This window comes from Salvelinus sp. IW2-2015, linkage group LG17 (genome assembly GCF_002910315.2).
Source record: "Salvelinus sp. IW2-2015 linkage group LG17, ASM291031v2, whole genome shotgun sequence".
NCBI classification, from domain to species: Eukaryota; Metazoa; Chordata; class Actinopteri; order Salmoniformes; family Salmonidae; genus Salvelinus; species Salvelinus sp. IW2-2015.
The window spans coordinates 16,722,965-16,740,260 of NC_036857.1; the positions used below are offsets into that span (position 1 = coordinate 16,722,965).

General features: G+C 42.5%; 2 protein-coding genes and 1 long non-coding RNA gene across 3 annotated transcripts in view; 2 read left to right on the forward strand and 1 right to left on the reverse strand.

The window, feature by feature from the left end:
- Window positions 1-17: 17 nt before the first annotated feature.
- Window positions 18-9,821, reverse strand: LOC111976543 (tripartite motif-containing protein 16). Its single transcript, XM_024005457.2, has 8 exons — window positions 8,847-9,821; window positions 4,364-4,459; window positions 3,795-4,028; window positions 1,381-1,531; window positions 1,154-1,213; window positions 1,010-1,072; window positions 825-878; window positions 18-711 (listed from the first exon to the last, which is right to left on the reverse strand). The coding sequence occupies exons 1-8, from the start codon at window positions 9,459-9,461 to the stop codon at window positions 158-160; spliced, it is 1,827 nt and encodes a 608-aa protein (XP_023861225.1). The 5' UTR covers window positions 9,462-9,821; the 3' UTR covers window positions 18-157.
- On the forward strand, window positions 4,804-10,918 carry LOC111976557 (uncharacterized). The gene is made up of 3 exons (XR_002878938.2): window positions 4,804-5,243; window positions 10,368-10,566; window positions 10,783-10,918. It is a non-coding gene; the product is annotated as an uncharacterized lncRNA (long non-coding RNA).
- Window positions 10,919-10,982: 64 nt separating this feature from the next.
- The window catches only part of ano11 (anoctamin 11), a 34,984-nt gene continuing 28,670 nt past the window's right edge, over window positions 10,983-17,296 (forward strand). Inside the window, 5 exon segments of the mRNA XM_070447733.1 lie at window positions 10,983-11,146; window positions 11,539-11,596; window positions 14,668-14,778; window positions 14,957-15,113; window positions 15,418-15,506. Coding sequence (XP_070303834.1) covers window positions 10,983-11,146; window positions 11,539-11,596; window positions 14,668-14,778; window positions 14,957-15,113; window positions 15,418-15,506 — 579 coding nt within the window.

A 17,296-nucleotide genomic window follows, 5' to 3' on the forward strand; every position in this document is an offset into this window, starting at 1 on the left:
GAAATATGGCACTGAGCAGCTTGATACAAAACTTTTGATATATTACAGATTGGGGTCATTGTAGTTCTGAATGCAAAATAGCCTAATAATAACAACATGTGAAACAATCTTACAAGTCAGTTGCAAAGAGTGATTGGCATGTCTATGTCCTCAATTGTCATTGTCTCTCCAATTGGCAAAGTATCAACGAGGATTGTACCCCAACACCAAAACTAGGATACAGTGGCTCTGAGAAGTCCTCTGACAAAAAACTATGGAGCAGAATCATGGAGGAGTCAGAGATGCTGTAAAAAGACAGAGTTCCTGCTTTGTGATCTAAATAAACCCCTATTCTAGGGGATGAGACCTTGGCAGTGATCTTGGTTTCAATGTTATCGTGCCATGCTGAGTAATTGGTGTCAGAGCACTGTAAGCTCCATGACTTTACATTGTACCCCAGCCCACACTCTAGTCCCCTGCCTCCCCTCTGAATGCTCTCATAGGTCACTCCAATGAACACTCCTTTGCCTCTCCAATCTGCCTCCCAGTAGTAACGGGCACCGGTCAAGCCCTCCCAGCACAGCACTTGTTCCCAGAAGTCAAAGGTCTTCGGGAGACGTGACCTGGTCCTGGATTGACCTCTGGACTTGACCAGAGTCACCTTGCGGTTCTGGTCAGAGAAGCACAAGTTGCGGTGTGCTGTATCAGTGTCTAGAGTGAGTTGAAAAGCATCTGAACAAAAAGAGACAACAGTCTTCACTTCAGGTTATTCTCTTTCACATTCCTTCTTGTTAAAACTAGCCTTACTGTACTTGCAAAGCCATAACTCTGTCACAATGACTCACAGTGTAAGAAATCGGGTCTGGTCTTCGGAATTCCAAATGTGATATCTCTGCTCACTGGAGAGATGAGTGTTAGTATTTTAGTTAACAGATTGGGCATTCGACTAGTTGTAGAGCCACTACTTTAGGGTCCACATTCAATAACGATAAGGATCCTTATTCTGCAACGAAAATAAGGATACACTTACTGCTCCATGCTCTTTGCAATGGCACCGGTGGCATTGGCTGGCATTCAGAATGGGCTCTTCTCACTTGAAGAAAAAGTGGAAAATCCATGATTTAATTTTCATTCTTTGGTGTGCAGGAAAAATGACTAGAGGCAAATGTCTTACCTTGCCTGCCCTGAGGTTTGGTCATGGGTACTGGAGATTCCAAAATGTCCACATTTGAAACTACGAAGAGGATCAAGAAATGCCCAAATAGGTTATTGTAAGTTTGTATTCTTGTATTATCTTTCCATTTAAACAGAACCCTCCAGCATTTGAAAATTCATAGACTGAAAAAAATCTCACCGCTGCCACCAATTTCACAAGTAAAACGTTTAGGTTACCTTACTAACCTGCTTGTTCAATCTTTTCTAATAAGTCAACATTCATGTCCTCAAGCAGCTCCTTGAATTCAGTGATGATTGACATCACAGCTCCAAATGAATGTCTTTCACTGATAACACTAGGTTCACGATCCGGCAGCAGGCTGATGGGTTGCCACCTCTACAGAGACCAGAGAAGCATTAATCAATAAGTTAGTATTTTTTTTATTTTGGTATAATTTTAGTTTTTGGTCTCATACCTTCCTTATTATTTACATTTACATTTAAGTCATTTAGCAGACGCTCTTATCCAGAGCGACTTACTGTTACGAAACCAATAACTGGACTGCTAATATCGTTGCACTCACTAAGTCTAGGGGTCTTAACTGTCTGTAACCTGATTTGATGTGTGCATAAATGTGAGAAGTAAAAGTATGTGACGAGGTATTGAATGTACAGTTGTGGCCAAAAGTTTTGAGAATGACACAAATATACATTTTCACAAAGTCTGCTGCCTCAGTTTGTATGATGGCAATTTGCATATACTCCAGAATGTTATGAAGAGTGATCAGATGAATTGCAATTAATTGCAAAGTCCCTCTTTGTCATGCAAATGAACTGAATCCCCCAAAAACATTTCCACTGTATTTCAGCCCTGCCACAAAAGGACCAGCTGACATCATGTCAGTGATTCTCTCGTTAACACAGGTGTGAGTGTTGACGAGGACAAGGCTGGAGATCACTCTGTCATGCTGATTGAGTTCGAATAACAGACTGGAAGCTTCAAAAGGAGGGTGGTGCTTGGAATCATTGTTCTTCCTCTGTCAATCATGGTTACCTGCAAGGAAACACGTGCCGTCATCATTGCTTTGAACAAAAAGGGCTTCACAGGCAAGGATATTGCTGCCAGTAAGATTGCACCTAAATCAACCATTTATCGGATCATCAAGAACTTCAAGGAGAGCGGTTCAATTGTTGTGAAGAAGGCTTCAGGGTGCCCAGGAAAAACATCAGGGACAGACTGATATTCTGCAAAAGGTACAGGGATTGGACTGCTGAGGACTGGGGTAAAGTCATTTTCTCTGATGAATCCCCTTTCCGATTGTTTGGGGCATCCGGAAAAAAAGCTTGTCCGGAGAAGACAAGGTGAGCGCTACCATCAGTTCTGTGTCATGCCAACAGTAAAGCATCCTAAGACCATTCATGTGTGGGGTTGCTTCTCAGCCAAGGGAGTGGGTTCACTCACAATTTTGCCTAAGAYCACAGCCATGAATAAAGAATGGTACCAACACATCCTCAGAGAGCAACTTCTCCCAACCATCCACAAACAGTTTGGTGACGAACAATGCCTTTTCCAGCATGATGGAGCACCTTGCCATAAGGCAAAAGTGATAACTAAGTGGCTCAGGGAACAAAACATCGATATTTTGGGTCCATGGCCAGGAAAATCCCCAGACCTTAATCCCATTGAGAATTTGTGGTCAATCCTCAAGAGGCGGGTGGACAAACAAAACCCACAAATTCTGACAAACTCCAAGCATTGATTATGCAAGAATGGGCTCCCATCAGTCAGGATATGGCCCAGAAATTAATTGACAGCATACCAGGGCGGATTGCAGAGGTCTTGAAAAAGAAGGGTCAACACTGCAAATATTGACTCTTTGCATCAACTTCATGTAATTGTCAATAAAAGCTTTTGACACTTATGAAATGCTTGTAATTATACTTCAGTATTCCATAGTAACATCTGACAAAATATCTAAAGACACTGAAGCAGCAAACTTTGTGGAAATTAATATTTGTGTCATTCTCAAAACATTTACCCACGACTGTACATGCGCCCATGAGACTGCCACTTTACTTTAGGCCCAGGGCCAGCTCCTTTTTGACCTCTTGGTCGGTCAGTCCAAGCTGATTATTATTTGTTCAGATGGTGACGAAACATAAATCTGTACAAAAATTTWAAAAACAAAGGCATGCCCATAGAACCAGCAGCCTCACAGCTTTTCCAGCTGGAAAACTGACTTAAATGAGTGATGCAAAAACCGTCATATCAGTCAGCATGGGGGACAAGAAAACAAGACAGGGGGGCGGCAAAAGCAAGCCAGCGTTACGGTACGCGTTGCTATGGTGATTTCCGTTAAACAGTGCAAATCAACATCCAGCAGAAAACAACGCCACCGCAGAAGTTTAAATATTTTAACTCTGGCGGCAAATCCCATCTACCGTGGCGGCTGACGGCATTCACCGCCAGCCTCAACGGCATTTACCATCATATTCTCATTGAAAACAATGACATCCTGTTTGCTGTCTACCTCATACCATCTAAATGCAGCATTAATTGCGTGCACCTGTCGGCTTATAAAGACTTGGCTCAGCATTGAGACCCGGTTGGCACTACCACCTGGGGGATGGAGTGTGTGTGTGTCCCAAAGAGAAGTTACCTGGAGAAAAAGTATGCTGTCTTGTGTTTGGGCGAGTTTCTCCAGATCACTGTTCCTCCTTTGCAGTGTTGTTATGTCCTGTCTCAGTCGTGTCTCTGCTCTTGCTGCCTGAGCAGCCAGAGTCATCTCCCTATCTTTGATGGAGTCCCTCACCTCTGCTCTCCTCTTTTCTAGGGAGTGGATCAGCTCAACGAACATCATGTCACTGACCTCCACTGCAGCTTGTGCAAATCCCTACAGGGAGTGGGAGTACAGTATACAGTCAGACATGGGCTCTATTCCAATATCCACTCTACCATAGTACTACTTAGCAATGGTCCGGGCATGCATTCTAAGTGGTATGTTAGTATGAGAATGGGAACCTACATATCATATTCTGTTGAGTCGACAGCATCCTAGTTGTTTAGTCAATTATTTTATGTCATCATCAAGGCTCTATTTTGGAACATAGGGTACGTTAATGAGGAGGACCATCCTCCTGCCTGGACAAGCCACCACTGGCACAGCATGCCGAAGGGTGGCAAACTGAATGGTGGCTCAGTAATGTTGTCTACTTTTTTGTAACTCACTTTAAGAGATCCCGCAGCCTCTCCCAGTTGTGTCAGCAGCTCCTCTTTCATCTGGAGTTTACTGTTGGATTTTCTCTGTTCCACTGCCAGCAGTGCCTTAAGGAACAAACCCATACATTTCAGTTAAGAAGGTCATAATAATTCTCACTCCAACATGCAATATGGTAGGCCATACTGACCTAAGAACAGTAGATTTGAGTTAGAACTGTATTCAAAACATTGCATACTGTCCCACACCTACCACTCTCGTTCCAACAGATCATACTTTAAATGTTCCATTTGTGCATATCTAGAGGTCTTGTTCATGGAGCTACTCACTGACAATATTAATCTAATTATCCACATACAAATGAAACCCCACCTACTGTTTCACTCGTTCGGTCTCCGCGGAGACAGTTTCGTGGCTTTTGTGTTCCTTGAGAACAGAAACAACACCTCTCAAGTCTGCAGTACATGTCCAGCGGTTTGTCATGCTAGGAACACAGCTTCTACAACTGCAGCTCCTTGACCACCACAACCACCGGAGTGTGCTTACGGGGATGCAAACTAGTCACTTTTCGGCTGAAATTCTCCATTTTGAATCCAAAATAGGTGACCTACGTGATTCGTCTAGATCCGATGAGAAACGTTTGGGCGAGCGGGGGGGGGTTGGATGACTACTGGCTGTATGCGAACGAGTGATGCGCGTTGGGAACAATACTGGCTGTATCCAAGGCTCAGCCAATCATTCACATAAACAACAGAATGCAGCTGAAGAGAGAAGAGACAACCAATTTGCTAGTTACAGCATCAATGCGCGCTCTGGAAAGACAGCGGGAGAGTGAAAAGGCAGTTTGTCAGTGAATTTACAGCAGCGAGTCTCCTGAACGATAAAGAAGAGGTAGGTGAGAAGCCTGACCACGGCGACCGGGGTGAGAAGGTGATGAAGCGTACTTCATGAGCTGTAACCGAAAAACCACTGGCATTTGGAAAGTATGAGATGAGGGAGAAAGTGTGGTGTACCAAGTATTGTTAGCATTGTTAATTCGAACCAGCTAACGTTAGCAAGACACTTATCCGTTAGCTAGCCAGAGAAATTATGAGCATTAGCCAACTTAATTGATTAAATAATTGAGTTTATGGTGTGAAAATTAGCTGGCTAATAAAGTCAGACAGCTAACGTTACAACATCAGATGAGCTAACGTTAGTAACCTAACCAATTCGCGATGACTCCTTGCCGTTCCTCAAGTTATAAAGCGTTAACGTTAGTTGCTTACTGGACCTTGGCAATCTGTGTGAAATTTTAACTAGTTATAGTTAATGTTAGCTAGAGAACGAACAAATGTTTTCCCTCTACAGTAGTGGTGGTTAATTTTGTGGTTAATTTTCAGAATGAGAGAATTCGGTGAAAATTAGGCGTTGCTTGTTATTAAGCAAGTGTAACTGGAGCCGGGCCTGGCTTAACTTATTATGGCTGCAATCCCGTTAACGGGATGATATGACAACAGCCAGTGAAAGTGCAGGGCGCCAAATACAAACAACAGAAACCTCATAATTAAAATTCCTCAAGCATACAAGTCTTTCACACCATTTTAAAGATACACTTCTTGTTAATCCCACCACAGTGTCCGATTTCAAAAAGGCTTTACAGCGAAAGCACCACTAACGATTATGTTAGGTCACCGCAAAATCACCAAAAAACTGCAATTTTTCCAGCCAAAGACAGGAGTCACAAAAAGCACAAATAGAGATAAAATTAATCACTAACCTTTGATGATCTTCATCAGATGACACTCATAGGACTTCATTCTACACAATACATATATGTTTTGTTCAATAAAGTTCATATTTATATCCAAAAACCTCAGTTTACATTGCCGCCATGTTCAGAAATGCCTCCAAAATATCCGGATAAATTGCAGAGAGCCACATCAAATAACAGAAATACTCATCATAAACTTTGATGAAAGATACATGTTTTACATAGAATTAAAGATACACTTGTTCTTAATGCAACCGCTGTGTAAGATTTTAAAAAAGCTTTACGGCAAAAGCACAATATTAAATAATCTGAGAACAGCGTTCAGCCACAAAAGGAAGCCATACAGTTACCCGCCAAATTGTGGAGTCAACAAAAGTCATAAATAGCATTATAAATCTTCACTTACCTTTGCTGATCTTCGTCGGAATGCACTCCCAGGACTCCCACAATAAATTTTCATTTTGTTCAGTAATGTCCATCATTTATGTGCAAATAGCTACTTTTGTTAACGTGTTTGGTAAACAAATCCAAAGTCACGAAGCGCGTTCACTAAAAGCAGATGAAATGTCAAAAAGTTCCGTAACAGTCAGTAGAAACATGTCAAACGATGTATTGAATCAATCTTTAGGATGTTTTTAACATAAATCTTCAATAATGTTCCAACCGGAAAATTCCATTGTCTTCAGAAGTGCGATGGAACAGAGCTCCCTCTCATGTGAACGCAGAGCATGGTCAGCTCATGGCAGACCTTACTCATTCCCGTCTCCTTCGGCCCCACTTCACAGTAGAAGCATCAGACAAGGTTCTACAGACTGTTGACATCTAGTGGAAGCCGTAGGAAGTGCAAACTGACCCATATCCCACTGCGTATTCGATAGGCGATGAGTTGAAAACCTACAAACCTCAGATTTCCCACTTCCTGTTTGGATATTTTTCTCAGGTTTTTGCCTGCCATATGAGTTCTGTTATACTCACAGACATCATTCAAACAGTTTTAGAAACTTCAGAGTGTTTTCTATCCAATACTAATAATAATATGCATATATTAGCAACTGGGACTGAAGAGCAGGCAGTTTACTATGGGCACCTCTGGGCACCTTTTCATCCAAGCTACTCAATACTGCCCCTGCAGCCATAAGAAGTTTTAAGCTGGATGCCACTATAGAGGTGAAAGGAACACCACACACTTTCCCTCCTTGTCACTTTTTCAATACAGTGGATAAGAAGGGGTATGCCAGGTCTACTGTCTGCCTGAAAGAGATCAGTTATGCCAACAAAGGGTATCATGCTCTGCTGGCACATTATAGAACAGATGTCCACAGGCAGAAAGTGTACAATCTAATAATGTGCAGTGTAGCCCAAAGATATTGCTTTTGTGTTGAATTTGACAGTAACACTTGTGTGTGAATGAGGGGGGATTATTACTTTTTTTTACTCAGTGAACGTTATTTTTGCACACATGTAGCCTTGTGCACTTGATTGATGTCTAGTGGCCACTATTATAGAGCAAAAATAGAATGCATATTTGTTTCATTCTATTTCTACTTTTAAATGTATTTTTCCCCCAAGTGCAATATTTAAATGTGTGTGGTCACAAGCGTTCTATTATAAAGGCTGTCATGGCTAACTGCAATATTTGTGTATTGTTCTTTCTCAATTGCAGTAAAGTCTAGGCAACAAARAACATTGGATTGCTTTCTTTACATTTTTTCAGCTGTGAGTTAGGTTCACATTAACCACTTTTTATTTTACACACAGAGACTGATCATGTAAATCATATAATTTTTTWAAAATTAGTTAACCTGCATTTCCCCCAAGCAGGGATTTTTTGCATGTTTCTGTGACCTTTTTGGGCCCTCAGCAGTTTGCATCCCTGGTGCTTCTGTAACAGATGGTTATCCAAGTGGACTCTAAGGTGAGACTGGCAGTAGGACAGCTTACACTCCCGACAGGCCTTGACAGCCTTTGCCTTCCTCCCGGCCTCTACACGAGTACACACCACGTCTTCAGTCGAGCAAAGTAATCTACTTTAGTTTCTCCACCATCTTTTCCAGCATTGAGTTCTTAGTGTGGGGCGCCTGCAGAATGTCTCTCGACAGTAAGGACAGAAGGAGACCTCGTTGCTGCTGCTGATACTACCACTCTCATCCAAGCATTTTCTGAATAAGTCGAGGGAGAAGTTGTGTCGACATGGAAGAGTTGTAGGCTCTGTCAGGGTGTTCAAACAGACTGGACAGCTGATGTCCACCCTTGTCCATGGCTTAGAGGCCATTTTGTCACAGTGTATTAAAGAATATATAAATAACGTTGTTTTATAACACCGGTTCAGCATAAAGTTTTGGGACTAATGTTACCTATCAGGAAGTGTAACATTCAGGACTCATGAGGGAGGAACCAGTTTGAGACTTACTGGAAATAAGAAGCTCCTTCTGACACGAGAATGCATGCAACACTTTTAGAATGCAGTTGTACTGTGTAAGTTTTTGCTAGTTTCTTCATTGTTGGCTGGTGGTTGGTGTCATGGTAACTGTAGAAAAGATGACCTTGTAGTTTTTTTTTATGCGCACAAAGGATCTGTCGTCCCTCCTCTTTTGTAAATGCATGAGACCCAGCATGAGTGGCACTGACAGTGTCTACCCCTCTCCCCATCCTCCCCCTATCCCTTTCTCAAATCTAGAAGCTCACTTACAAAATTTATTTAATTATCCACATACAAATGTCCTTTGGTTATGAAAACCCACCTGTTTCTTGGCCCGTTCAGTCTCAGCGTAGACAGTTTCGTGGCTTTTGTGTTCCTCAACTGCACACAGAGAACAGATACACCTCCTCTCAAGTCTGCAGTACATGTCCAGCGGTTTGTCATGCTGGGGACACAGCTTCTCCAGCTGCAGCTCCTTGACCACCACACCCACCAGAGTGTGCTTCTGTAACAGAGGGATATCCAGGTGGGCTCTAAGGTGAGACTGGCAGTAGGACAGCTTACACTCCCGACAGGCCCTCACAGCCTTTGCCTTCCTCCTAGACCCTAGAAGAGTACACACGTCACACACCACGTCTTCAGGCCCATCGTACGGATACCCAGGAGGTGTATCGAGTAAAGTTATCTTTAGCTTCTCCACCATCTTTTCCAGCATTGAGTTCTTAGTCAGTGTGGGGCGCAATCTGAATGTCTCTCGACAGTAAGGACAGCAGGAAACCGCGTTGCTTCTGCTGCTGATACTACCACTCTCATCCCAGCATTTTCTGATACAGTCGAGGCAGAAGTTGTGTCCACATGGAAGAGTTGTAGGCTCTGTTAGGGTGTTCAAACAGACTGGACAGCTAATTTCCTCCTTTGTCCACAGCTTAGAGGCCATTTCGTCCAAGTGTATAAAAACAAAAAAATACTGTTGTTTTATAACACCGGTTCAGCATGAAGATGTGTGACTAATGTTACCTATCAGGAAGTGTGGCAGCTTGTAACATTCAGAACTCCTGAGTGATGAACCAGTTTGAAACTTACTGGAAACAAGGAGCTCCTTCTGACACATGAGAATGCATGCATCACTTTTAGAATGCAGTTGTACTGTGCAAGCTTTGGCTAGTTTCCTCATTCTTGGCTAGTGGTTGGTGTCATGTTTTAATGAGCACAAAGGATCTGTCGTTCCTCCTCTTGTAAAAGCAGGAGTCCCAGCATGACTGGCATTGACACTGTCTCCCCCTCTCCCCATCCTCCTCCCATCCCCTTCTCAAATCTAGAAGCTTCCTAGAAGCTCAGCTTTATAACCCCTCTCTAGCGATTGTTAATATTTCACACTACCCCCACCCCCTTCCACCTCTCTCTCTCCCTATGTTGTGACTGCGGTAATGGGGGAGGGGTAGAGATGAAAAGCAGCAGATGGAAAACAAAAACCAAGAAGCACGTGTGTTCTGAATCAGAACATCTCTGCAGTTTTGGGGCATGAAAAATCTATCCCAAACCAACTAACAAAGCCCCACCCTGGTCCCTTATGTTTAGATCATATCTATGTACTGGTGTATTGGCACATTTGGCAATACTGATACGTGACTTGGCTGTGAGAGAGGTGTGGCCAATCTGAAGGGGCTGGGCTTCTTCTAATGGAAATAATTCATTATTCATGAGTATGTGCCAGTCCAATCTCAGGGTGAACACTAACCACAAGCCCACTGAGTTGGTCCAGATCCTTTGTAACAGACAGTATAAAGACAATGCCACCAATCAAATTCTAACCTGTGGCTTTGTCTGGCTGAACCTGAATCAGACTTTGTTCTAGTGTGGGAGGTGAAACGGAGAAAGCGTCGCTCCCAAAAGAGGGGGAGATTGGAGAACAGCAGTTGGGGAGGTCGGGAGAGGGCCAGAGGAGGAGAGAAGCAGGTCTGAATGGAGAAAAGACTCAGCTGGCTCGATGGCGGGACAAATTCACCCAAAACCTGCAGATTGCCGGCCTGCTGCTGGAAAAGGTAACATATGATGTACACTAGATCACCTAGCTCAACAAGTAGTTAGATCTAGTGTTCCTACTTTCCCAATAACATTATATTTGCATGTTACCGTAGAGAGGACAATTGTTCCTTAATGCTGACAGTTCTATGGTCAGTCTAATAATGCTTATGTGGCATACTGTACTAAATAAATCATTATTTTGTGACTGTTCTGTAATGATTTTTTGGCATTAGGAGAAGACAGCGAGCGAGGAAAAAAATCCATCCATTATCTGAAACCATCCATTATCTGAAAATCAATCCATTATCACAAACCCCCTGGGATGTGTTGGTTTATTACGCAGAGGAGCTCATTCTAAGAGCGCCCCTACAGGMCAGTGCTAGTGCCAAATACAGTAGTATAGAATACGGTAATCCCAATACCATGGTGTGTTATGAAGAACATTGTTTTTGTGTCTCAGGCTCAACCAAACCCAGACTTCTATACATCTGACTGGATCCTTCGGAAGCTATGCATTCCCAACATCATGGCTGAGTCCGTGCCCAGCAGGCCACTGGACTACTACACTTGTGCCTTTCGCAAGTCAAAGATGGAGAAGTGAGTACCTAGATGGAGAAGTGGGGCTCCCGAGTGGCGCAGCGGTCTAAGGCACTGCATCTCAGTGCTAGAGGCGTCACTACAAACACCCTGGTTCGAATCCAGGCTGTATCACAACCGGGCGTGATTGGGAATCCCATAGGGCGGCTCACAATTTGCCTGGGTTTGGCCGGTGTAGGCCGTCATTAAGAATAAGAATTTGTTCTTCGCTGACTTTCCTAGTTAAATAAAATTAAAATAAATCATCCCGGAAACTTCCTAATATAGGTTTTGATTGAGGATCCTCAAACTTTAGTTGAGCCACATTGCGTGCTGATCCTTATAGAGCTGTCTGTTACTGTATGTGTGCGAATGACTACAGGTTTAACCTGGCTCTGTTTGTCCCTTCTCAGGTTCCTTGGCTTTGAGGACCATGACACCTACTTCACTAACAGACAGAGACACCGTATAGTGAGTGCATCCATTTACTTTTTTATATCTTTACCCATGTGTTGTGTAACGATGGACGTACCCCAGATATACACCCAGAGCGTACAAAACATTAAGAACACCTTCCTAATATTGAGTTGCAACCCCCCTTTTTCCCTCAGAACAGCCTCAATTCAATGGGGCATGAACTCCAAAAGGTGTTTAAAGCGGTCGACTGGGATGCAGGCCAGTGGTGTAAAAGGTACCCAATTGTCATACTTGAGTAAATGTAAAGATACCTTCATAGAAAATGACTCAAGTAAAAGTCACCCAGAAAAATACTACTTGAGTAAAAGTCTAAAATGATTTAGTTTTAAATATAGTATAAATAATTTCAAATTGCTTATAGTAAGCAAATCGGACAGCACATTTTTTATTTATTTTTATTTTTTACATTTACTGATAGCCAGGGGCACACTACAACACACGTACATTATTTACAAACGAAGCATTTGTGTTTAGTGAGTCCTCCAGATCAGAGGCAGTAGGAATGACCGGGGATGTTCTCTTGATATGTGAGTGAATTGGACCATTTTCCTGTATGGTTAAGCATTCAAAATGTAACAGGTACTTTTGGGTGTCAGGGAAAATGTATGGAGTAAAAAGTACATTATTTTCTTTAGGAATGTAGTGAAGCAAAAGTAGTCCAAAAATATAAATTGTAAAGTACAGATACTTAAAAAAAAAACTGCTTAAGTTGTACTTTAAAGTATTTTTACTTAAGTACTTTACACCTCTGATGCTGGCCCATGTTGACTCCAATGCTTCCCAGAGCTGTGTCAAGTTGGCTGGATGTCCTTTGGGTGGTGGACCATTCTTGACACGCATGGGGAAACTGTTGAGTGTGAAAAACACAGCAGCGTTGCAGTTCTTGACACAAACCGGTGCGCCTGTCACCTACTACCATACCCTGTTCAAAGGCACTTAAACTATTTGTCTTGCCCATTCACCCTCTGAATAGCACGCATACACAATCCATGTCTCAATTGTTTTAAAAATATGTATTTAATCTGTCTCCTCCCCTTCATCTACATTCTACACTGATTGAAGTGGATTTAACAAGTGATCTCAATTAGGATCATAGTTTTCACTTTGTCAGTCTATGAAATGGAAAGCAGATGTTCTTAATGTTTTATGTACTCAGTTTAGGTGGACATATATAGGCCTACCTACAGTGGCTGAAAGTATTCAGACACCTTGACTTTTTCCACATCTTGTTACAGCCTTATTCTAAAATGGATACAACATTTTTTCCCCCTCATCAATACCTCATCTACACACAATACCCCATAATGACAWAGCGAAAACAGGTTTTTAGAAAATTTAGCAAAGGTGTTAAAAAAAACTAAAAACTATCACATTTACATAAGTATTCAGACCGTTTACTCAGTACTTTTTTGAAGCACCTTTTGGCAGCGATTACAGCCTCAAGTCTTGGGTGTGACGCTACAAGCTTGGCAGACCTGTATTTGGGGAGTTTCTCCCATTTTTTGCAGATCCTCTCAAGCTGTGTTCGGTTGGAGGGGGAGCGTCGCTGCACAGCTATTTTCAGGTCTCTCCAGAGATGTTCGATCGGGTTCAAATCCGGGCTCTGGCTGGGCCACTCAAGGACTTTCAGAGACCTGTCCCGAGGCCACTCCTGCATTGTCTTGCCTGTGTGCTTAGGGTTGTTGTCCTTTTGGAAGGTGAACCTTCACCCCAGTCTGAGGTCCTGAGCGCTCTTGTAACGATGTGCCCTGAGAGTCGGGAAGCAAGTTCAGGGAGTGAGTGTTTTAATAAATTAACACAACATAATACAAAATAAGATGCACGAACAATGCACAGACATGACACAGCAACAGAAACAATAACACCTGGGAAAGGAACCAAAGGGAGTGACATATATAGGGAAGGTAATCAGGGAAGTGATGGAGTCCAGGTGAGTCTGATGAAGCTCAGCTGCGCGTAACGATGGTGACCGGTGTGCGCCATAACGAGCAGCCTGGTGACCTAGAGGCCGGAGAGGGAACACACGTGARGGCTTTGGAGCAGGTTTTCATCAATGATCTCTATATTTTGCTCTGTTCATCTTTCTCTCAATCCTGACTAGTCTCCCAGTCCCTGCCGGTGAAAAACATCCCCACAGCATGCTGCCACCACCATGCTTTACCATAGGGATGGTGCCAGGTTTCCTCCAGATGTGATGGTTGGCATTCAGGCCAAAGAGTTCAATCTGGGTTTCATCAGAACAGAGAATCTTGTTTCTCCTGGTCTGAGAGTCCTTTATGTGCCTTTTGGCAAACTCCAAGTGGGCTGTCATGAGCCTTTTACTGAGAAGTGGCTTCCGTCTGGCCACTCTATCATAAAGGCCTGTTTGGTGGAGTGCTGCAGAGATGGTTGTCCTTCTAGAAGGTTCTCCCATCTCCACAGAGGAACTTTGGAACAAATCTTGGTCACCTCCCTAACCAAGGCCCTTCTCCTCCGATTGCTCAGTTTGGCCGTGCTTTAGGGAGTCTTGGTGGTTCCAAACTTCTTCCATTTAAGCCACTGCATTGTTTTTGGTACCCTTCCCAGATCTGTGCCTTGACACAAACCTCTCTCGGAGCTTTACGGACAATTCCTTCGACTTCATGGCTTGGTTTTTGACATGCACTGTCAACTGTGGGACCTTATATAGACAGGTGTGTGCCTCTCCAAATCATGTCCAATCAATTTAATTTACCACAGGTGGACTCCAATCACATTGTAGAAACATCTCAAGGATGATCAATGGAAACAGGATTGACCTGAGCTCAATTTCGAGTCTCATAGCAAAGAGTCTGAATACTTAAGTAAGGTATTCCTGTTTTTTATTTTTAATACATTTGCAAAATTGTAACTGCTTTTGCTTTGTCATTATGGGGTATTGTGTTTCGATTGATTGACACTTTTTTCTTAAATCCATTTTAGAATAAGACTTTAACGTAACAAAATGTGAAAAAAAGTCAAGGGGTTCGAATGCACTGTATATGTGGTCAATAGGCTTTACGTCAATCTATGTCATTCTTATATGGCCAACTGGCTTTCCGTGGCAGGTGTATAAGCTTCTGGCAAGTACGGTGTATGGCAAGAGGAAGAGCGCGGAGGTGGGCGTGGCTCTACTGCTCAACGAGGGGGCATACACTGCAGCGTTTCCCTTGCATGAGGTCAGACACATTCTTAATGTACCGCTACGCACAATGACATCTGCCTATTACAGCAGTCTGTGTTAAGTGTGTGTGTGTGTGTATGTGCGCGCTTGCATCCATGTGCACGTGTGCGTGTTTGTGTGTGCGGCAAGTGTGTTTGTGTGTGTGCATGCGTACTTGTGTGTGTGTTTCTCAGTGCCCCTTTGAGCTGCCAGAGTATGAGGTGTGTCCAGATGAGCTCAACCAGAGGCAGGTCTTATTCCAGTATTGGTCTAAGTGGTACAAGTACCAGCCACTGGACCACATCAGAGAATACTTTGGAGAGAAGATACCCTTTTACTTTGTCTGGCTGGGTAAGCAGAATTCCTCATATAGTACATCTGATACAATACCATAATTTAATTCTGTACTGCTTATATGGTTACACTTGTTGGTGAGGGGGATTCATGAAACTGAACACATCCAAAAAATCTGAGATTTACACATCATACTCAAGAAGACTTGGATCAAATGAATGCTACAATATCTATTCTCTCTTATACCATGTCCATTTTTGTTAAGATATGTGGTCAATTTACCACAACAGTACAGTTTTGTGAGAATTCCCCACTGTGTTGTGTGAGATAGAGAGGTTTTTGTCTCTGGTCCTCTCTGTAGGCTTCTACACAGCCTGGCTGCTCCCAGCGGTGGTGGTGGGGACCTTTGTCTTTGTGTCAGGAGTCATGTCCAAGGGCACCAACACTCCTGCATGAGTCCTGAAACTCCATCACTTGCAATGCTTTTCTAACACATTCATTTCTTTGCCTGTAATCAAGGTTCATGGTTTGAAAACTGTACAGTATAGAGTTCTTATTATAATTATCTTTACTACAAATCGAGACCAAAAGAACGCTCAAAGGGGTGTTATTACAATATAATTACAGTATAATTTGAGCAACAGAGTGGCCTAGTGTAAGTCGCAGTCTGGAGCTCTGCAAATATACAGGCTCAATTTAGTTATGCAGGCCGCCTGTACCAGTCTTAAGACATAATGCATTGCTTCGCTGTGTGCGTGTGTGTGTCTTATAGCAACATCACCCAGAATGCATCACAAACTATACCAATTACATAATTGACAATTAACTTCAATAAAGGCATAAAAAAAGGTAAACAAAAACATTTWGGAAATATATTACACATTATACATATCCACACATCAATAATAGTGGTAAACCATGTTTTAAACTTCAATACAACACCGGAATATGAACATATGCTTTAGCTTCCCCGCAACACTCAAACTATGCGCTCTAATGCACCCACTGTTTGACCATCAAACCTCGACCAGGAAGTAAGGTGTGTGTGTGCGCGTGCGCTTGTGTGTCCGTCTATGCGTGTGTCGGGGAAAATAATAATATACTATATGCCATTTAGCAGACACTTTTATCCAAAGCAACTTAAAGTAATGCGTGCATACATTTTACGTATGGGCGATCCCAGGAATCAAACCCACTACCCTGGCGTTTTAAACAACATGCTCTTCTAACTGAGCTACCATGTCTTGTCAATGTTCCCTGTGTCTCCAATGTGTTTCCATGGCAACTGCTGACCATTGTTTTCTCAGTAATCTCCGTTACCCAGTAGTTAAATGTGTGCATAACTTTGTCACTTGTTTTCTCGTCGTTTATTTACACTCAGAATCTGTCCACGAGAGAATACTTTCTCGGGACCAGTGTTTGATGGCTTGGTGGGGACTCAGTCGATTTACCAGGCCATAACTTCTTATGGCTGCAATCCCGTTAACGGGATGATATGACAACAGCCAGTGAAAGTGCAGGGCGCCAAATTCAAACAACAGAAATCTCATAATTAAAATTAAATAATAATTAAAATGGTATTTAATTAAAATAATTAAAATGGTATTTTATACCATTTTAAAGGTAATCTTGTTGTTAATCCCACCAAAGTGTCCGATTTTCAAATAGGCTTTTCAGCGAAGCACCACAAACGATTATGTTAGGTCACCACCAACTCAACGAAAAATTCAGCCATTTTTCCAGCCAAAGAGTCGCAAAAAGCACAAATAGAGATAAAATTAATCACTAACCTTTGATGATCTTCATCAGATGACACTCATAGGACTTCATGTTACACAATACATATATGCCTTTTGTCCAAAATAATCGTTGCTTGGTGTAAAACGTCGTCTTCAACTTCGGAATTAGCAGCTAACAATAGCTATGTGGCCACAACATGCCCAAATCCCCAAAACGCAATACTAAGGAAATTCCGAAAATAGCATATACTCGATAAACTGATATAACTCGGTTTAAAATAACTTCGTTATGAATGTTTCTAACACGCTATATCGAATTAAATTACAGACGGATATGCTAAGGCCGATAACTGAGCGTTTCAAAATGCCATTCTGAGGTCTTGCTTTGCGCATGATGAACGACGAAAAGAGAGCTCCCTTCGTTCCTTGGCCTTTTATAAGCTCTGAGAACTACGTAGACATCCATTCCACTTCTCATTGGTTTATGAACATCCAGGGGAG